The sequence below is a fragment of the Drosophila willistoni genome, chromosome 3R (assembly GCF_018902025.1).
Source record: "Drosophila willistoni isolate 14030-0811.24 chromosome 3R, UCI_dwil_1.1, whole genome shotgun sequence".
Classification (NCBI taxonomy): Eukaryota; Metazoa; Arthropoda; class Insecta; order Diptera; family Drosophilidae; genus Drosophila; species Drosophila willistoni.
The window spans coordinates 7,536,114-7,555,710 of record NC_061086.1 but is presented as its reverse complement, the minus strand read 5'-3'; the positions used below and the strand labels follow the sequence as shown (position 1 = coordinate 7,555,710).

At 39.5% G+C, this 19,597-nt stretch overlaps 6 protein-coding genes across 7 annotated transcripts; 4 read left to right on the top strand and 2 right to left on the bottom strand.

Annotated features, from left to right (window-relative positions):
• Window positions 1-587: 587 nt before the first annotated feature.
• On the bottom strand, window positions 588-11,151 carry LOC6651512 (arrestin domain-containing protein 17). The gene is made up of 3 exons (XM_002073151.4): window positions 10,714-11,151; window positions 1,462-2,886; window positions 588-1,391 (listed from the first exon to the last, which is right to left on the bottom strand). The coding sequence occupies exons 1-3, from the start codon at window positions 10,826-10,828 to the stop codon at window positions 1,330-1,332; spliced, it is 1,602 nt and encodes a 533-aa protein (XP_002073187.1). The 5' UTR covers window positions 10,829-11,151; the 3' UTR covers window positions 588-1,329.
• LOC6651514 (tetratricopeptide repeat protein 14 homolog) lies at window positions 3,055-9,593 on the top strand. Of its 2 annotated transcripts, XM_023180879.2 has the most exons (8): window positions 3,055-3,281; window positions 3,391-3,547; window positions 3,607-3,818; window positions 3,878-4,089; window positions 4,159-4,386; window positions 4,507-5,039; window positions 5,100-5,409; window positions 5,601-6,850. In XM_023180879.2, exons 1-8 carry the CDS (start codon window positions 3,156-3,158, stop codon window positions 6,697-6,699), a joined length of 2,877 nt encoding a protein of 958 aa, XP_023036647.1. In that variant the 5' UTR covers window positions 3,055-3,155; the 3' UTR covers window positions 6,700-6,850. The 2 variants fall into 2 exon arrangements, with proteins under 2 accessions (XP_023036647.1, XP_023036648.1); XM_023180880.2 differs by lacking the exons at window positions 3,055-3,281; window positions 3,391-3,547; window positions 3,607-3,818; ... (2 more) ...; window positions 5,100-5,409; window positions 5,601-6,850 and adding an exon at window positions 8,505-9,593 and having other exon boundaries at window positions 4,310-4,386.
• A 369-nt stretch (window positions 11,152-11,520) lies between the features above and the next one.
• Window positions 11,521-14,310, top strand: LOC6651511 (arrestin domain-containing protein 17). The gene is made up of 3 exons (XM_002073150.4): window positions 11,521-11,787; window positions 12,711-13,081; window positions 13,141-14,310. Exons 1-3 carry the CDS (start codon window positions 11,673-11,675, stop codon window positions 14,047-14,049), a joined length of 1,395 nt encoding a protein of 464 aa, XP_002073186.1. The 5' UTR covers window positions 11,521-11,672; the 3' UTR covers window positions 14,050-14,310.
• Window positions 14,311-14,315: 5 nt separating this feature from the next.
• LOC6651510 (mitochondrial thiamine pyrophosphate carrier) lies at window positions 14,316-16,627 on the top strand. Its single transcript, XM_002073149.4, has 3 exons — window positions 14,316-14,635; window positions 14,708-14,845; window positions 15,181-16,627. Exon 3 carries the CDS (start codon window positions 15,317-15,319, stop codon window positions 16,304-16,306), a length of 990 nt encoding a protein of 329 aa, XP_002073185.2. The 5' UTR covers window positions 14,316-14,635; window positions 14,708-14,845; window positions 15,181-15,316; the 3' UTR covers window positions 16,307-16,627.
• Window positions 16,628-16,909: 282 nt separating this feature from the next.
• On the top strand, window positions 16,910-17,872 carry LOC6651509. The gene has a single exon (XM_002073148.3). The coding sequence runs from the start codon at window positions 16,968-16,970 to the stop codon at window positions 17,844-17,846; it is 879 nt and encodes a 292-aa protein (XP_002073184.1). The 5' UTR covers window positions 16,910-16,967; the 3' UTR covers window positions 17,847-17,872.
• Window positions 17,870-19,363, bottom strand: LOC6651508 (sorbitol dehydrogenase). Its single transcript, XM_002073147.4, has 6 exons — window positions 19,261-19,363; window positions 19,164-19,197; window positions 18,626-19,095; window positions 18,344-18,562; window positions 18,130-18,251; window positions 17,870-18,075 (listed from the first exon to the last, which is right to left on the bottom strand). Exons 1-6 carry the CDS (start codon window positions 19,321-19,323, stop codon window positions 17,892-17,894), a joined length of 1,092 nt encoding a protein of 363 aa, XP_002073183.1. The 5' UTR covers window positions 19,324-19,363; the 3' UTR covers window positions 17,870-17,891.
• Window positions 19,364-19,597: the final 234 nt, after the last annotated feature.

Below are 19,597 nucleotides of genomic sequence, written 5' to 3'. Positions count from 1 at the left end.
ATGGTTGGCCCTCACCACAATCTCACTAAGAATGACAGAGAGAAGCCTGAGGGGCAACAAAGTAAAAGAGGGCGCAAAAAAACAAACAAAAAATGTGAAAGAAAACAATTATACCTGACTTAACACTTCCGTTACTTGTTAGAAGGGCCGCCGCATAACAATTTCATCCCCATCCATCCCTCCATCCACCCACCCGTCCATCCCTCCATGCACTTAACTTAGCTTCAACCTCTTGAAATTGTAATTTAACACGTACAAAAATGTATTCCATCTGCCCCCCACCGCTTCATATACTGACAACGAACTTGGTCACACTTTTTGTAATGTTTTTCTCCATTTATTGCTTAAATCAAAATGCGTAAATAAGGACATTTGTCGAAAAATATTTGAGTTTCGTTATAAAGCACCTTAATTAGTATTTCATTCACTTTTGTGCGCAAGAAAAAGAAATTACAAAAATAAAAAAATGTTTAAGTCCTGTTTCGACTTCATGCAAATAATTTCAATTACGTATGCGTTAGGTACTTAAATTTAAAAACAAAAATGAAAATGAACAATAAATAGTTATATATATGTGTAAGTATGTATGTATGTATATTCGTTCGACGGATAAATAAGAGAGAAAATCAAGTATAAAAAAGTCATGTAACCAATACAAAATACAAAGAATCTACTAAAAATAATAACTCTCTCGTTATTAATCAAGTACTTTAACTAATTTTTTAGTTCAACTCTGAATTTGCAAATTCTTTTCATAAATTTGTTTAACTAATTTCAAAATTCTGTTGTCTAACGCGACTTTTCAAAAGACGCGAACACAAATTTGGTATTTGAATGTGTTTACATTATTATACTTATGCATATAATTAAGGACTCGACTTAAAATTAGCTACAAATGGGCAAATAATATGGGCAATCATATCATTATTTGATTATGATAATCTATTCTGCGAGCATTGACAACTTTTTATTCGAAAACTTTTGGCAAAAATAATTTTGTGATATATGTAATTATATAATTAATATTTGCCAAAAAGAAAGGTTGGTAACTAATTACAATAGTTTGCTTAAAATAGTAAACAAATCAAAATTGTTTGTGTTTATGTTTGGGCATACAAATCTATGTGGAGATTCTATTGTTTTGTGTGGCTTCTTTGTTCGCAACGAGTCTCTTTTTGTTTTTGTTAACAATATATGTATAAAGTAAAACCTGAAGCATTAATCCTAGACGAAAGCTTGGATATTACTGGGCGGCATATGTATATGATAACTGCTAGCAGTGAGTATGAGATGCAATGTAATGCATTCTGAGAGATCGTCTAAAGATTCTCACTTTGGTGTCTCTGACAAAGTTGGCGGTGGGGCGCCAAACAATTCATCATAAGATGGAGCTGCATAAAAAAGAAAGAAAGAACTGATTAGAGATCAGTAGAAATGATTGAATCTTCAGTCTTAACTTACGCAGCTCGTGGGCACCAGGCGGCTGGCGTGGATGAAGAAATGAACCAGATGTCGAAGCCGACTGTGAAGTGGAAGCTGAAGAAGTGGAAGCCAATTGACTATAACCACTAATGGCTTGGGTCTGTATTGGATTTGCTGGTGAAATGGCGAGCAATGTATATTGCGGAGATTCTGGCAGCGGATATGTCGACAAATGTTGCGGTGGATAGGATTGCACCATCAGAGGGCTGGATGATGCTGCAGGTGGTGGATAAGGCAAGTAGGGCACATTCGAGCTGCGTAGACTGGCCCGAGCAGCAGGACTGCCGTATTGCGATGATTGGGATCCCGAGGTGTATGACAATTCCATGGCACCACCGCCAGCAACAGCTGGACTAAGGGTGGCAGCTGATGAGTCTGAAGTGGTCGAGTTGATGGAACTGCATTCACTATATTGCGACGATGAGTGTGAAGGAGACCCAATGGATGAGTCCAATGTCGGATAAACATTACCAGCCAAGGCAGATTCAAAGGGATTCCCTGCTCCAATTGATTCTGCTGAAGATGGCGGCGGTAGTGGGGGCCCATCATTTGGTCGTGGAGGTGGTGGCGGACGCATCGACCCCTGCCTGTTCGCCACGTCCTGGGAGTAGACCTTAAAAGGCAAATTCAAAACTAAATTCTTGAAGAATCCTCTCAATACGGCCTCGACACGTAGCTCATAGGAGATGGTTATGACACCACTGAATTGCTCGTCCGTTGGTTGGGCCCCATCCGGCATGAGGAGCTCATGGGCGAAGCTGCGTTCACTTTTCTTGTGCACCGAACCCGTCTCCTTATTGGCTATAGCTATGCACTCGACTTTCTGGACACGCAACGGCACGTGGCTATAATAGGTCACATATTGGAGCACACTGAAACGCAGTTTCTCCACATTCGTGGTGGAATTATTCATCACAGTTACGCAAATTCTTAGCGGCTCGCCACGTATAGCGAAATCCTCGGGCAACAGGGCGACCATAGTGATCGGACGGGTGCCAAATAAACTAATCGTCTTGGTGATTTGCTTCTCCAGAGGACTGGGATTACTGCGAAAATTCGGCGGCAAGGGCATATTTTTGACCACAGTAAATGGTATGGTGTGTCGTTCATCAAATGTCCATGGACGTTGAATCAGAATTCGCATCTTATACTTGATGCTGCCATAGCTGCCCTTAAAGCTGGAGGGCAACTGGCGACCCAGCATCACGCAAAACTTGAAAGTGTGCTCTCCTGGTGACAGCTCCAAGCCCCGAGGCTCAAAGTCGGGCAATGGGGTTTCACTGTGCTCGTAAATCTCCTTGCTGGTGTAAAATAAGCTGCGTGTATATTCATTATTATTGGAGTTTTTGCGCAGAATTTCCATCCACTTGCATTTGCCTTTTCCGGTGATTTGGATTTTTATGGCTGCAAGGAAAAGAAAGAAAATTTTAATTCAAAATAAACCGCCAATGGTGCCAACGTCGCACCGATGCGTGCAACTTCAACCGATGCCATTTCTAGTTTTCCGACACTAGCAAATTTAGTATTTTAAATACTGAAAGTTGAGCAACAATCGATAAAAAATCGATTAGCAATACTGATAACATTAGAAAAATCAGAAAAAATGACAAAAATCTTTGACTGAATAAAAGCGGCCGGAATATCAAAGCGAAGCGCATTAAATAATAGTATAGATGAACAGTAATTACATAGCCAATGCATTGGGCTATCATGGCCAGCCGTTGCAGAAGATTTGGGACGATGAGCGTGGTGTCGAGGACCTGCGTCGCATGGGCCTCGCCCAGCCGAACGAGAGGGGGGTAAGTAATAAGGTGGGTGGTAAAAGGAACAAAACCAAACGAAAAAGCCAATACGTATTTTGCGAGCCCACAAACTAACAAACTAATAATTCCCGCTTTTTATTTCCAGATCAATTACAGCGTCTACATGGAGCGGCAAAAGTTCTTTACTTTTCAAGAGCGAGCCAAACGCCTGAAAATGCATCAATTTTTCGCCCGTAAAGCCCCATGTCTCTATGACCGCGAAATGGTTAGCCAAATCATGGAAGATGCTGTTTTAGCTCAAGGTAAGTGAAATTATGTTTTCATAATGTAAGAGGAATATATTTAAATTTGTTCTTTTTAGCCAAAGATTGCCTGGTGCAGCAGCCACCGTATGAATACTTCTTGAATTTACGCGGCGACAAACATAATGCCTGGGTCCGACGAATGGAATGTCTGAAACCGGGTGACATTGTCTTCGCTTCAGTGGTTAAGGTAGCCTCCAATCGCCTAATGGTTAAACCATTGTGCACCGACGAACCTTTGCACCATTATCTATCCGATATTCCCATTAAGGTAATTAACAATCTGAAGTTTTGCATCAATACGAAGTTCTATATTATATTATTTTTTAGGCTGTAATTACGCATGATTATTGGGGCGCTGTCCCATTGGATAAGTTTGGTGAATTACGAATTTTTATTGCCAACGATTTAATACGTTGCGAAATTTATAATATATCTGCGGATGTGGAACGTCTTAATTTGGGTATGATTCCCACCTATAACAAGTCGCCCAACTTGAAGCTAGGACTATGTGACTACAGTGAATTACCCAAGTATTACAGGTAACTATGAGTGTGTAATCAAGATATTCAAGCTTTACTAATTAATTTATTTATTTGTTTCTGTCGCAGTAATATTCACGATTCGGATGGACAACAAACTACTGCTCCGTCTCACTATGAAGATGAATTGAACTCGGCTCTAGAATTTCAGAATCCTAATTATGATTTACTTTTTCAATTGAATGGACTGCAGCCTCATGAGAATCATACGCTAATGGATTATTTAAAAAATGGCTTCCCGGAAGCCGATTATGCCAGTGAACTGCGTCAAAAGCAAGCTTCCCAATGGGCATTCCGGTGAGTACGCCTTTTTTGGCATATTATATTCTTATATCAGAATTAGTTTCTTATACATATGTACACAACAATATAATGTGTATATTTTCGTGCTGTGTATGAATAATTTTTGTGTATCAGCTCCGTGGCTGATGGCATTGAGCACTTTAAGAATGGCCAACAGGTCGAGGCCTTTCAGTGCCTAAATAAGGCATTGAACATTGATCCGCGCAATGTTGAGGGTTTAGTGGCCCGTGGTGCTCTCTACGCGAATCGGCGCAGCTTCCTCAAGGGTCTGCAAGATTTCGAAAAAGCTCTGGTGTTAAATAAATACCATGTAAATGCCCGTAAATATATGGGAGAAACGCTGGTGGCACTTGGTCGGAGTCATGAGGAGGAGAATCGTTTGCCGGAAGCAATGAAGGCCTATTCCGATTGCTTAAACATATTGCCGCAACATGAGCAGGCTCGACAATTGTTGGATGCATTGCAAAGGACAACAATGGCTCCATTATCAACATTCTCATCATCAAGTGGTGGTGGTCTTGCCGATGTTAGTGGAAGTATAAAGAACAGCGGCAGCAGCAACTTACATTCAAGTGGCAAGAACAACAACAATAATGGCCACTCCTCGAATGAATCCAGTTCGTCGAGTGAAGACAGCGATGATCAGTGTAAGTAGACAATGAAAATTTAATGCCACTATTTCTGTTATACACATTGGTATATTTTAGTTGAAGAAGCTCCACCCCCACCACGATGTCAGTTCAATCAGCCCTTCTATGCCACTGATCAGAATCGATCATCATTTGATGCCAAAAAGGCGAATGAATTTAAATTGGATGAGGATGACACCATGTCAAGTGTACGGAAATTAATTCGTGATGCCAGCAAGCATAAAAAAGCCAAAAAGAAGGACAAAAAGAAAAAAGATCGAAAGGATAAGAAATCAAAATCACAATCATACGAACGGGATAATCAAAAGGATCAGGAGATTAATCCCCTTGATATGCTTAAAAAAATTGATTTCGGTGAGGCATTCAGGTAAGAAAAGTGTAAAATTCTTGCAATCTTTATCAATTAATACTCTATGTATGCCATAATCTATTCAAATGCAACAACAAAATATAATAGAGGGGATGATAAGTATGTTATTGGATTACCTCAAATATTAATTATTTTATATTAGAGATTTTGAACATTTCCTCATTTTGTTTTTCTTTTTTGTTTTGTAGACTAATGAGTGGAGCTACTAGTGAGGATCAATTAAAGGCCCAGCTGGAAAAGTATTTTCAACAGAAACATAGAGAAGAATCTCCGCCGCCAGCAGCTCCCACAATGCGAAAGCATTCCTATGATCTGATGGGACCGAGTACATCGCGTGCAGCGGCAGCGGCCAAGGAACAAAAAGACCAACAGCAACATCATGCACCAGCACAGCCAAAGTTATCCTTTCAAATTAAAAAACGACCTCTGCAAATGGACAAATTTGGTCTGCTGCGTGTGGCAACACCGTTGGAAACGGAGCAGCATCATAAGTTGAGCCGAAGTAGATCCCGCTCTCACAGTCGTGGCCGCAGATCAAAGTCCAAATCGCCCAGGCATCGTGGCAGGTCAAAGTCTGCTTCGTTTAGACACAGGCGCCGATCCCAATCCACATCGCCCAGGCATAGTAGACGAGGAACTAAATCGAGATCACGATGGCGTACACCATCACCACGTTCGCGATCATCTAGCAGACCACGTTCACATCGAAGTCGACGATCACCTAGTCGTTCACGTTATGGACACAGCAGCTACTCTCAGCACCGACGTTCGAAATCTCGTTCATTGGAGCAGCGACGTCGTCGCACACCTTCGCCATTTGTGCCCCGTCGCACACCATCTCCATCCGAGCGTTATAGACGCACACCGTCACGTTCACGATATCGACGTTCCCGATCACCACAATCCCGTTCCCATTCTCGTTCCCGTAGCTACAGTCCGAGACGCCGTAGCTATCAGCATTATGCCTCGCCCCCACCAAGTAGCTATAGACCGCGTGGACGCGGCGGTGGATTTGGACGTGGACGTGGTCGTTTTCGTTGGTATTTGCTTGATGCCCCTATAACCCGTGCCATACAGTCCCCACCGAATGCAGCACGAAAAGCTTACAGTAGTCGCTCTCCAAGTCCCACAAATAGCCGTAACATTGATGCTGGCCCAACTATCGAGGAAGTTGATGAAATGATCAAGGAAGCCCAGAAGGAACGCAAGCGGGACATCATCCATAGCGATAAGAATATATTAAAGAAGACCGAGAATACCAATGCGAAATTAATAAACAATGAATGAATCTAATTCACTGACCTACTATTAAATGTTATAAGTGTTCCCCGCCCCGCACCACCATCTCCTTGATATATATATATATGTAACTTGTCGAATAAGATTCCAGCTTGAAATCCTAAATAAAGATTACGCTTTCGAAGCATTTTCTACTTAACATTTCAAAGTGTGTGTGTGTGTGTGTTAATCGCGAATTAAGTCAAAAATCGGATGTATCTATATATGTATACTTGCTTATTTTATTTTTTTTTTTCTATTCGATTGCAAAAATATTATAACATGGATTCATTGAGATTCATTCATTAGATTCTTGGTTTACTGCATTTACTCATTTGACAGTAGTTGGCTCTCCCTCTCATACTCTCTCGTGCACAGTCAATCCCTTTTCGCTCTCACCCACATACAAATGCATTTTGCTGAGAGAACGACCGAGAGCCAATGAGCTTTTGTGTACAGTGGACCCTCGGTTAACAAACGCCGCGGATGAAGAACAGTTCGGATAACGATCAGATTTTTTTTGGAAAAAAAGTTTCCAAATATATGTATCTTATAAAGTGTATTAAAATTAAAACAGTTAATATACTAGTTTTCAACCTGGAACACATTCATATGGGAAAAGGAGATTTCGCTTAACGGACAAGTTGCTGGAACGAATTGTGTTCGTTAACCAAAGGTCCACTGTATATGCATTTGTGTGTGTGAGTGCGAGAGAGACCGGCTGTCAATTGTCAAAATCGTACGAGAAACACGAGCATAAAAAAAAAACTAGTCTGGAAGCTAAACAAGAACTCAAAGTTGGCGAGGGCGAGATAAAGCCCTAAGAAGACTATAACCACATATTATTATTGTTTTTTTCGTTTTGTTCAGTTTGAATTCAGTTGCCGGCAGAATAACATGTTTGCACAATAATAACAGTAGTAGAGATTGAAACCTAGAGCGAGAAAGAACTAATTTGCCGTTTCTTTATCAAATGCGACAAGTTATTGCAATTAGTACGGGGGCGAGAATTAAATTCGCATAGTCAAAAAAAACACGACGAAAATAATTTTATTTCTCAAATAAAAGAAGAAACATCAAAACTCAAGTGCCCGTGTAAGTGATGCTAATTTACATAACATAAAAACCCAGTGCAAAAACAAAAACCAAAAAGAAAAATAAGCTGAAAAGTTAAAAAACATAATCAAAACACAACTCTAAAACAACTGCAGCAAATATTTATTTATTTATTATTTGTTCTTTTTTGTTATTGGACTTTGAACGATAAGCGGACTCTGTTAACATAAGAGACAAAGAAACATACATACAAACGCACACACCTTTATATATACACACACACACACACTTACACATGCATAGAAAGAATGAAAAGCCACGCTTGTTGTAGTTGTTGTCTGTTCTTTAAATCTGCGCTACACTTGTTGCTATGCTGCTTATAGCCACGCATATGTCGAATGATTTTGTTGGACAAACAAGTGTAGGAAAACTGCTGTTATCACAGCTATCTTTCGTTCCTTATGTGACTTCATATTGTTATAACTATCGATTATCACAAAAATACAAATTAAGTTTGCATATAAGTTGACATTAACTTTTTAAATGTTTTTTATTTATGATATACCCCGACAACGCATTTATATATTAGCAAATTTGCAATTGCCTTTCGTTGAAGACAGAAAATTTGAAAACTAAAACTATTAGTGCTTTTTTTTTATTAGCAATAACCCTGACTTTTCAACGACTTTACAACAACGTTTAAGTACACATTGTGCAAAAAATGAACTTTTTAGTAATATTTACTTTTTTTGTTGCAGCACTACAAATACACCTGTTTTACAAATATGTATACAAAAATATTTCGGGCTGTGATAATTGGTGCACCCGGTTCGGGTAAGGGCACCATTTCGGAGCGCATTGTTAACACATTTGGCTTTCTGCATATCTCATCGGGGGACATATTGCGTCAGAATATTGTTAATAACACCGATTTAGGCAAAAAGGCAAAGCAATATATTGCTGAAGGTCAATTGGTGCCCGATGATATAGTTACCAAAACAATGCTGGCACGCATCACTGAGGTGGGGAATAAGTCATACATTTTGGATGGTTTCCCACGCAATAGCGCTCAAGCGGAAATATTGTCGAGTCGTGAGCAAATTGATGCTGTGATTAATTTGAATATACCACACGATGTGATAATTGAGCGAGTCAAGAATCGTTGGATACATGCCCCATCAGGCAGGGTTTATAATATTGGATTTGATGATCCAAAAGTACCGGGCAGAGATGATATAACCGGAGATCGATTAACTCAACGAGAGGATGATAAACCCGAAGTTGTGGCCAGACGTCTTCAGCTATACGATGAATTGATGGGTCCCGTATTGGCCTGGTATGGCAAACGTGGTCTAGTAACCAGTTTCAAGGGACGCGAAACTAAAGAGATTTGGCCGCGCGTTGAACGTTTTCTTAAGGATAGGGTCAATATGGGTTAAGTAAGGAAAAGACCACATAGGATTTCTTCTGTGCACAAATTTTGATTGTTAATTATAAGAGTAATGATGATGATGATGATAATGAAGATGTGTTCAATTAAGGCCATTCGTGTATGTATGTATGTAAATATGTTAAACAAAATTTATATATCGGGGTGACTAATTAAATGTAATTGCGAAGCCTTAGAAAAGCCTCAAGCTAAATGTATTCCGATTTTCCCGCGTATTTAGGGGCTTGCTTTAACCTCCTGCATCATATGTACGGAAAACATTCCCCTTTATAAAAACAGTTTATTTTTTTGTGGTGCTTTATTTTATACCATTCGTAGTATCTATGTATGTACATTGTACAATGTGCTCTGATAATAAATCGTTTTTTATATTGTGCGCTGATAACGTCGTAACCAACAATCTGCTTTTGACTATGGGGCAGCCAGTAGTTTATGGTATTCTATTTTTGGCTATATACTTAAGTTCTTATTAAACACTACATGTATTTGATGTGTGGAAATTTTATATTTTCATTTGACAAACAAATGCCCTTCACATTTGAGTGTAGGGCACTCACTTTTAAACTTGAACTATGAAAGAGATAGAGATACAAAAGAGAAAGACGGGGGTGCACACTCATACAAACACAAATCAGCTGCTACCGCTGTTAAAGTTCGGCTCACACTGTTAAACACGTTAAGAGCAGCAAACTGTAAAATGTTGAGCACAGTGGAAAGTTGAAATTTACATATACAGAACAATAAATTAATAATATGTGCATTCTTGTGAATTTGTTCTTGATTAGTTAAATATTTAACTTTAATTGAAAATGTTAATAAAAACATAAACAAAGCTAGCCCTGCCTTGCCATGCCATGATTTTGGAGTCTGTTCCACTGTCATTGAAAGAGCACAATTACGGCATTTTTGGCACATATGTATGTATGTATATACCACACACACGCAAAGAGAAGCGTGTGATAGAATGAGAACGGTAGAGTAAACAACAAAATAAATGCGTTTCCTGAAAGCATATTCATTCTTACCCCTACATCATGTGCACCGCCCTTCGTGTTAATACATTATTTCTATCAAGCCTATTGAGAGTAAATTGAATGCTATCGATGAATGAATTAATCAAAAAGGAATGCAAGTGCAAAAGCCAATTGAAGAAGAATTTCATAGTGTGTGAAAATAAATGAAGAAAGACCCCGAAAGATAGAAAGAGAGACGAGTCGAATAACACACAGCAGCAGGCCGTACAACGTTTTGTGTAGAAAATGGCTGCCAATGCTTCTGCTGATGCTTTGCTTTGTTATTGCATTTTAAAGTAATTTCTTTGTTTATGCCAATGGGGCCATAACGAGAGTCCGAATCCCCCACAATAACTACTGAAATAACAAACAAAAAATGGTGACAACAATCAAGTTTTGTTTTAATGATGAGAGACCAACTGACTGAGTCATAACATATGATGATGATGGCTAATCAAATTCCAGGAAGTTACAATGTTTTTTTTTTCTTTTTAACCAACTTACCGCGTATTTTGGTACGTTTGTTGCAATTCATCCAGATATCGCCACGGATTATTTCACCGGCAAAGTATATTCTTTCTGGTTGCTCGAATATAATGCGTAATCTTTCGCTCTCCATGATTGCTATCGGTGGATATGGAGGAGGAGGAGGAGGAAGGCGTCTTCAGCCACCGCCTTAGATTCTAATTATCCAAAAATAATTTAGTTGAAATGACATTAAAATGCCGCAACACTCCACACACACACGCGACCCCGCCACTGTGCCCGTGCCCACACCCGCACCCAAAGAACTATTTTGCAGAGAGAGTAAGAGCTTTTCCTTTTCTTCGTTTTGGTTACTCTGAACACACCTGGAATTTAACACAAATTCTTTATTTTTGCATTTCGTTTACTTGCCACGGGTTGGCAATTAATTTCGTTATTTATTTTATTATATTTTGCTAAGATTTAACTAAATTAAATCTTAAAAATATGAGATTCGCGTACTGTTTTATTGTTGTTGCTGCCACAAACTGATGAATTTTCCAGCACTTGAAAAACAGCTGACACGAGAGTGTTGCCACCTAGCTGATATGTACAAAGGCGCCCGTTTAAATATTTTGATACAATCAAACTAAATATGTATTTCTTTTCGGAAATTTATTCAGAAATTTAATGGCATTTCACTCAGTTTTATAGTTTGTACTTCCCCGTTTTAGTTTTAACTTGAAAAACACTTATGGTCGTAGTCAGTCCCAGTCCCAGATATGTTTGATTAAACGTTCTCCCATATGTTTGTATCCAATGAGATGTCTTTTCAGTATTAAATTGTATCTGCTTGAGTGAGGTTGATTTGTTTGGTGGACGGTGCCTGTGTCTGCTGTTCTGCTGAATTTTCTTTTTGTTATCAGCGGGTGTGGTTGATTTCCTTTTGTGGCTTAGCATATCAATAATTATCCTGGCACCGACTGTCACTAGGAAGGATGAGCAGCAAGGTTACATTTGCCTTTGACAACAATCCCCAAGGTGTCTATTATGCCGGCCAGGTTATATCCGGTACTGCCGAACTCATCACAGACCGTCCAAAAACCATTCGCTGTAAGTTGGAAAAAAGATTAAAATTCTTCTTAATGCGGAATGACGTCATGGTCCTATGGTGGCGTTTCAATCCAATTCTACTGCGTGCACGCGTTCCCTCCCTTCTCTCACAACGTTGCTCCATTGCTTTAGTATAGTTGAGAACCGCGGCGTCATTATATTCCGACCTGACTGCCGGTATATTTTTTTTCCTCTGTCTATCTGTCTGTCTGGTTGGCTGCCTTTGGTTATTTGATATTTGAAAACTAGTTTTGTTTTGTTTCGTTTTTTGCTTTTGTTTATTATTAGGAACCCGAATCACCTAATAATGGTAGGCATAGTTTTTTGTTTTATTACGCAGAAGCTTGGTTTTAATAAACCAGAAACTGTTTCACTTTTCAGCTGACTTAAGCATTGTACACAATGATTTCTAGGATTATATTCATTTGATAAGTTTATTTTTGTTTTTTAGAAGAGAATGTTGTAAAATAAATCTATACTACTCTATACTTAAAAATAGTTTCAGTGGGGGGATAGTGTAGAGAAGAAGTTTGATTAAAGAAATGTGTTTTAAAACTTGATCTTTGAGAATTTGTGGGTAAAATAATTAAATGTTTGTTCAAACTAGTCTTTAAACCGGCTTTGAGTCGAATCGTTTGTTTGATCTAATTAGTTTTAAGATTAATTACTTAAAGCATTAATTAGCTGTCGCAATAGTTTTCTTTACATTCTATGGATGATTAATAATTTAGTAGTGCTTAAAATTATGAGACTAGATTAGTCTACCTAGTCTATATTGGTAAAAATTAATGTATTTCAATTTAAAAGTTTCCCATAATTGTTACATTAAGTGAATTAACTTACAAAAGGTCAAGAACAAGTCAATTTATGATGGGGACCCATACACACACAGAAATTAATTGAATTTCCTCAATTTTTTTTAGCTATCTATATAACGATAAATGGCTTCGGTGAGACACGCTGGCAGGAGAATGTGGAGAAGTCTTCTGAAGATGGCAGCACACAGGTGAAGTCTCTGGCTACCCATACCAGCACAGAGATCTATTATACCAACGATCAGTATGTTTATGGACAAAGTGGAGGCACTCAGTTGGAATTGCCCAAGGGTAAATTTGTATTTCCCTTTCACACGACCATACCGCCGAATGCTCCAACCTCATTCAATGGTCGCCATGGACAGATTAAACATGAAGTTACCCTGACTATAGATAGATCGGTGCGCTATAATAATATATTTAAGCAATGCTTTACGGTTATATTACCAACTGATTTGAATGCCAAGAGAGAACATGTGGTAAGTTATCAATTTGAAGTGAATTTCTCTGCATTATTGGTTTTTTGTAACTGTTCTAGCAACCCCTGAAACGCATCGAAGAGAAGAGCTTTTGGTGGGGCTCCATATTTGGGGCGAACAAACCAATGGTTATGGATGTTAGCACCTCGTTTAGTGCCTATGCTCCCGGGCAGAAGATACACTTTCACATTGCTCTCGACAATCAATCGGATGTTCAGTGTCAGGATGTTAAAGTGCGGCTCTTTAAGAATGTTACGTATCGTGCTAAGAGCGGTTCCACCGCATCTGGCGAGAAACCGGAAATCAAAGTAAATGAAACCGAGTCTCGCATAGCGGACAAACATTGTGGCGAAGTTCTGAAACATAATAAGGCCACATTTAATGAGTATTTGGTAGTACCACCAACTACACCCACTACACTGGAAAACAATGACAATCAGCCGATTAAAGTGAGTTATACCCTACGCTTTATAGCCAAGACATTTCGTTTGCATGGCGGCGGGGATTTGGTAGTGGATTTCCCTTTGGTTATTGGCACTGTACCATTGTTGGCAAGTGCTGGTGATTTGGGTCCGGGACAGACCAATTCGAATAGCTCTGGCTTTGTAGGTGCTCCAGTATTTCAAGAAGACGTCAGCTCCGAGCAGTTTGAATCCAACACATATAAGCCGCGTTATCCAGTGTACAATTTTAATGGAAATGGTCAATCAACTGCAGGAAACTCAAATGGGACAACAGCTCCAACCCCGAGTCTATATCCCAAAGCTGAAGATAAGCCACCAGTTCAGCATACAGCCAATCCTGTATCACCTGCACCGGCTCCTGCTCCTGCCATACACAAATCCCCACCATATCCAACTGCTGGACCCAATCCGGGAACTAACTTTGAAGTACTTGGATTTAGTATTCCGCCAGATTATAAACCGACACCAAGTGCTCCAGCTGATTCAAGCATTGGATGGAAATAAGAAATGTAGTTTTATCTTTTATAATTATATACATACATACATACATTTACAACACTTAATCAATTAAGCAAATCAGGGACATATCCCAAATATAATTATATACATATATCTGTAAATGTTTAGAGGGAGTGTGGCATATGAATTAAATTTGAAATTCCAATCTTTACCGCAAAAAGGGGCTGTTAAATTAACAGTGATGTTAAATTATGTAGAGTTGCCAGAAGGCTTCCAATAAAGCAGACGGCAACGTTGCTCAGTAGACGTAACTTTGTTTTGGTTTTGAATTGTTCATAAAAACCGGTTTAACGCCGAAAAATATAAATACCGTGCAAGGTGGAAGCAACATAACTGCATCTCCGTTACCTCCCAGGCATATAAAACCATTATCTACTCTCACAGACGTGCACCGCACTCACCGATGCCAAAAAGAAAGTTTTGACGCAATCTCTGACCAATTGACGAAAAAGACTAAGCGACACCCAATTTACCTTCCCAGTCAAAAATGCACTCTGAATCTGAGCAGACGTAGCTTAGGCTTAGCAGTACTCAAAAAGAAAACCCAACCACATATCCCAGTGCATTTCAGGTGAGACATCTAATCCGAAAACATTTGAAAAATGTGAACTTAGAGGTCACAGCTTTATCTTCATCTTGACAGGGGTCCAGCTGAGACAAGACAACAACTAAAGAAGAAAGAAACAAAAGTGAAATCGCTGATAAACCGGAATGAATAAATAAATGAATGGGAGAGATGACAATAGCAACGACATCAGGAAGTCAACTGTGCATGACACTTGTAAGTTTTTGGCCTCATCTCATCTTTCGAATGGAATTTTGTTAATTTGGCAATCGTCTAGCCCCCATTATAATGTGCAAACAATTTGAAAATCGCGCGCGGCCGCACCTTGAATATAACTCACACAAACATGGGCGTAGATCATTTTCCGAATCAGTAAAAAATCTCGAAAACTGGAACTCACAAATATCATATCGTTAATCTCATTAAACGGTCCTAATTTAAAAAACTAATTTCGGACAAACTCCTCTTGATTTTTTTATGATATGATCTACGCCTGTGGCTCTTCATGAATACAAACAATATTAAAGTTTGCTTCGTTTTGGTCTTTACAGAAATGCCATTGACAACGAGTCAGTCAGCAATAAAAAGTGAAATCGCATTCACGCACTCGCGCACGATTCCCCCATCGATCCATACATCCGTCCATTCATTCAACACAGAAGACACACAGAAAATTATATTCACACCATGACGGCAACCGCAACATCGAGTGGAGGGTCTGGGGCAGCTGCATCGCCACGACGCGTGCACAGTGCCCGCGAGCAACTGCATCAGATTGTTTCTGGCGGTTTGGCAGCAGCCATAACCCGTTCCACCTGCCAGCCACTGGATGTGCTTAAAATCCGCTTTCAATTACAAGTTGAACCCTTAGGAAAGGGCAGTGGTGCAAGCAGCAAAGCATCATCCAAATATGTATCAATTGGTCAGGCAGTACGCACCATTTATCATGAGGAGGGTGTAATGGCCTTCTGGAAGGGTCACAATCCGGCTCAGGTATTGAGCATAATGTACGGGATATGCCAATTCTGGACGTACGAGCAATTAAGTCTGATAGCGAAACAGACGAAATACCTCAAGGATCACCAGCATCTATCGAATTTCATGTGCGGCGCAGCGGCTGGTGGGGCAGCGGTTATAATATCGACACCATTGGATGTGATTAGGACCCGTCTAATTGCTCAGGACACGAGCAAGGGCTATCGGAATGCCACCCGAGCTGTATCCTCGATCATACGTCAAGAAGGGCCACGGGGCATGTATCGAGGGCTTTCGTCGGCTTTGCTTCAAATTGCCCCTCTGATGGGTACTAATTTCATGGCCTATCGCCTGTTTAGCGAATGGGTTTGTTCCGCCTATAAGGTGGAGGATCGTAGTCAATTGCCAACATGGACCCTATTGGTGCTGGGTGCCTCATCGGGCATGTTATCAAAGACTATTGTCTATCCTTTTGATTTGATTAAGAAACGCTTGCAAATTCAGGGTTTCGAATCGAATCGTCAGACCTTTGGGCAAACTCTACAATGCAATGGGGTATGGGATTGCCTTCGTTTGACGGTACGCCAAGAAGGCGTACGAGGTCTATACAAGGGCGTGGCTCCCACGCTGCTCAAGTCAGGCCTGACGACAGCCTTGTATTTTAGCATTTACGATAGACTCAAGCAGGTGCGATTATTTTAACTACTCATAAACATCAGGTGAAACAGCAAAGCTAAGCAAATCTTAAATCGAAAATCCAGTAAGAATCTTTAGAAAATACTTTCTATTTTTATACGTACAATATACACATACATATATATTGCACAATGTAACTAATCTATATAAGGCTTAGTTCAAGTGTTATTTAGTTTTCGAGTTTGTGTGCATACGGGTAACTTATAATTTTATTTTACTTTCTTTTGTTTAATAATAATTATTATTATAGTTTTAAGCATTGCTTAAGGCACAACAATATGTGAAATAAATGTGCAACACAACTAGTTACGCACATTGGAAATTTAACCGGATTTATTTTGACTTTAAAACATTCGAAAATTTGATAATTGAGAAAAACAAAGCTATAATTTATGTGATAAATTAATTGCTCTTGACATTACATTTATGTAATGTAATAAACATATAAAAATGTCATTAAAATTCGTAAAAAATTTGGTTAACAATTTAACTAAAATATTTCTGAAATTTGTCCTCAAAGAATTTCGCTTTTGTACCACTGTGAAAGCTGTAGTAAAGCTTCAACTCAAAGCTCTTATTGTGAAATTGGTTTGCCGAAATTCATATGTTTATAAACGAATAATGTTTCTGGCTTTGAGCTACACAGTTAGCAATTACCATTATTGTGATGTTGGAAAAGATTTCGCTGACTGATCAGAACGGAGATTTCTGGGTGACGTGGGCAACACCGCGGCAATTAAAGGACCTTCGATCTGGATCTCTCTCTATATTTGACGAACAATGGATAGTGGCTTTTCATTACTTTCAACAACATGCCGTTGAGCTTAACAAATGGATTAAATTGTTGGAGAAACTAGCCGAGGAATACGAGGATCGGATACATATTGCTATGCGGGATATACACAGCATAAAGAATTTGAGTAGTGCCCTCGATCCAGCGGATTTTGGAAGTTATCGCTCCGATGTGCCACCTCGTGTCCTTGGGATGGAGCATAACAATCGTATTTATGTCTTTCACATGCTGTTTAATCAAAAGTATTTAAAGGATTTCTGTGATAAATTGCTTGGGGGGCAAATGTTTCAAGCGGAAGTGCTGGAACCGTCACCAATTGTTCGTAAACCACGTAACTTCTTTGATCTGGAAGACGAAAGGGAAACTGATTATCTGATAATGTTGTATGATCCTGCCTGTTACTATTGGCCCCAACAGTTGGGCATTTTACGCAAACTGACCAAGTTGCTGGCCAATGAGAAAATCCGTATTGTCCTGATAGACAAATCGAAAAACTATTTGGGCGTTCAATTTACAGCCAGGTCTGATTGGAGTAGATGTTATGGCTGTGTTGGATTTGCTTCATGGCGTGCATCTGCTATGCATTTTAATTTTAGCGGCAAGAAGGGGAGTACCCGAGATTATCTGAAGTTAATATGCAAGAATATACGACCCGAACTCAAGGGTTATGATGCTAAGGGCGAGCCAAGGGCACCCGATCAGGCATTGAATGACATACGCCTCCTATTCACCCAAAACCAAGAAGAAGTTTAATAATAAAAAAAACATTAGAGATCTCAGGTATTTTTCTTTGTTTATTCAAAATTTAATTGGATTATTAGTATCGCGGGGTTGGACATGTATCATCACCTTAATGGCTCCACCTAGACCACGACGAGATGTTTCAAATGCCTTGTCCGTCTCCGTGATGTCGAAGTGCTGGGTAACCAGCCGTTTGACATTCACTTTACCCGATGCCACCAGAGCCAGGGCAGCAGAATAGCTATGGAAACATACATGTTTAGACAGACAGCCGGAGGATTCGTTTTTATCTTACTCATTGCAATAGCGGAATATGCCACGTATATCCACCTCCCGAGCCAGGGCATTTATCAATGGTAGTTTTATCTCTGGTGCTCCCATGCCAACAATTACAACAACGCCGCCAGATCGTGTGGCCTGAAATAGATAATGTTTGTATATATCTACATGGACACATACTTAGGTTGAAAATAGAAATTCTCTTCCATAATTCTTTTCGGTTCACTTACGAAAATTGCCAAACGTGCTGAACTTTCAGCGCCACAGCAATCTATGGAAATATTTGGCTCTTCGGTCATAATTTCGTGAACTTTTTTGGACACATCTTCGGCACTCTGATCCACGCTGAGCAACAGTGTATGTGTGGCTCCCAGTTCTTTGGCCACATCTAGACGACTCTGTACCAAATCTGTTATCAATATCTCTGAAGCTCCCATTGATTGAGCAGCCTGAAATAGCAAGATTTCAAAAGGATTATCAAGACATTTGTTCTCCATAATTATGACACTCACCAACAGAGTCACCAAGCCAATGGGTCCGGCACCCAAAATCAAAACCTTTGATCCTAAGCCCACACCACCGCGACGGCAAGCATGGACACCCACCGAGAGTGGTTCCAGCAATGCACCCTCCTCCATGCTGACATGATCGGGTAACTTGAAGCAAAAATCTGCCGCATGTTTATAGTAGCGGGTTAAATTGCCATCATACGGGGGCGTGGCACAGAATACCATATCCGCACATAGATTATATTTGCCCTGCTTGCAATGATCACAATAACGGCATGGGACACCCGGTTCAATTGCCACACGATCACCCACTTTCAAATTGGTGACTTTCTTACCCAATTTGGCCACAACTCCAGCAGCTTCGTGGCCAATAATCATGGGTTTGGTTAGAATGAAATGACCAATACGTCCATGTGCCAGATAATGGACATCGGAGCCACAAATCCCTACACTATCCATGGCCAGTAAAACCTCTATAAGACAAACGATGTAAAAAATAAAACTGACTTTTAAATAATAGATAAACTCCTCTGAAACTTACCATCATCAGCAATTTCTGGTATGGGACGTTGTTCCTAATGAAAATAAGGACTATTAATTCAATTATTTTACAATTATTTATATTTTTTGGACATTACCAAACGTAAATCCTCAATTCCATGCAAAACTGCTGTCAAATTATCATCTAATGCCGCTGCCATAATTTCTATTGAACCAAACGCTTCGAATGCTCTTTTAGAACTAAAAATTTATGTACAAAATATTCAACTGCTCTCTGTATCGCATATATGTATGTATGTATGTAGTAATAGATGTGTGATGGATATTATACATACATATGTATGTATATAGTATAAGTATATGTAGATATACGTACATACATATGTCTGTGGGCTGTGAGAGACTCTATTTACTTGAAGGCAAACAAATGAACTTTTTTTTACATGGGAGACACACCTCTTTGTTTTGTTTAAA

Bases quoted from the DNA above. Each gene is read 5' to 3' on its own strand.
- LOC6651514 (XM_023180879.2), top strand. From the start codon at position 3,156: ATGAACAGTAATTACATAGCCAATGCATTGGGCTATCATGGCCAGCCG. The intron at 3,282-3,390 runs GTAAGTAATAAG...TTTTATTTCCAG, and splicing joins CCCAGCCGAACGAGAGGGGG to ATCAATTACAGCGTCTACAT. The intron at 5,410-5,600 runs GTAAGAAAAGTG...TTTGTTTTGTAG, and splicing joins GATTTCGGTGAGGCATTCAG to ACTAATGAGTGGAGCTACTA.
- LOC6651509 (XM_002073148.3), top strand. From the start codon at position 16,968: ATGTTGGAAAAGATTTCGCTGACTGATCAGAACGGAGATTTCTGGGTG.
- LOC6651511 (XM_002073150.4), top strand. From the start codon at position 11,673: ATGAGCAGCAAGGTTACATTTGCCTTTGACAACAATCCCCAAGGTGTC. The intron at 11,788-12,710 runs GTAAGTTGGAAA...AATTTTTTTTAG, and splicing joins CCGTCCAAAAACCATTCGCT to CTATCTATATAACGATAAAT. The intron at 13,082-13,140 runs GTAAGTTATCAA...TAACTGTTCTAG, and splicing joins ATGCCAAGAGAGAACATGTG to CAACCCCTGAAACGCATCGA.
- LOC6651510 (XM_002073149.4), top strand. From the start codon at position 15,317: ATGACGGCAACCGCAACATCGAGTGGAGGGTCTGGGGCAGCTGCATCG.
- LOC6651512 (XM_002073151.4), bottom strand. From the start codon at position 10,828: ATGGAGAGCGAAAGATTACGCATTATATTCGAGCAACCAGAAAGAATA. The intron at 2,887-10,713 runs GTAAGTTGGTTA...TTTTCCTTGCAG, and splicing joins CAAACGTACCAAAATACGCG to CCATAAAAATCCAAATCACC. The intron at 1,392-1,461 runs GTAAGTTAAGAC...TTTTTTATGCAG, and splicing joins GCCTGGTGCCCACGAGCTGC to CTCCATCTTATGATGAATTG.
- LOC6651508 (XM_002073147.4), bottom strand. From the start codon at position 19,323: ATGGCAGCGGCATTAGATGATAATTTGACAGCAGTTTTGCATGGAATT. The intron at 19,096-19,163 runs GTAAGTTTCAGA...TTTGTCTTATAG, and splicing joins ACCAGAAATTGCTGATGATG to AGGTTTTACTGGCCATGGAT. The intron at 18,252-18,343 runs GTAAGTGAACCG...TATCTATTTCAG, and splicing joins CAGCACGTTTGGCAATTTTC to GCCACACGATCTGGCGGCGT.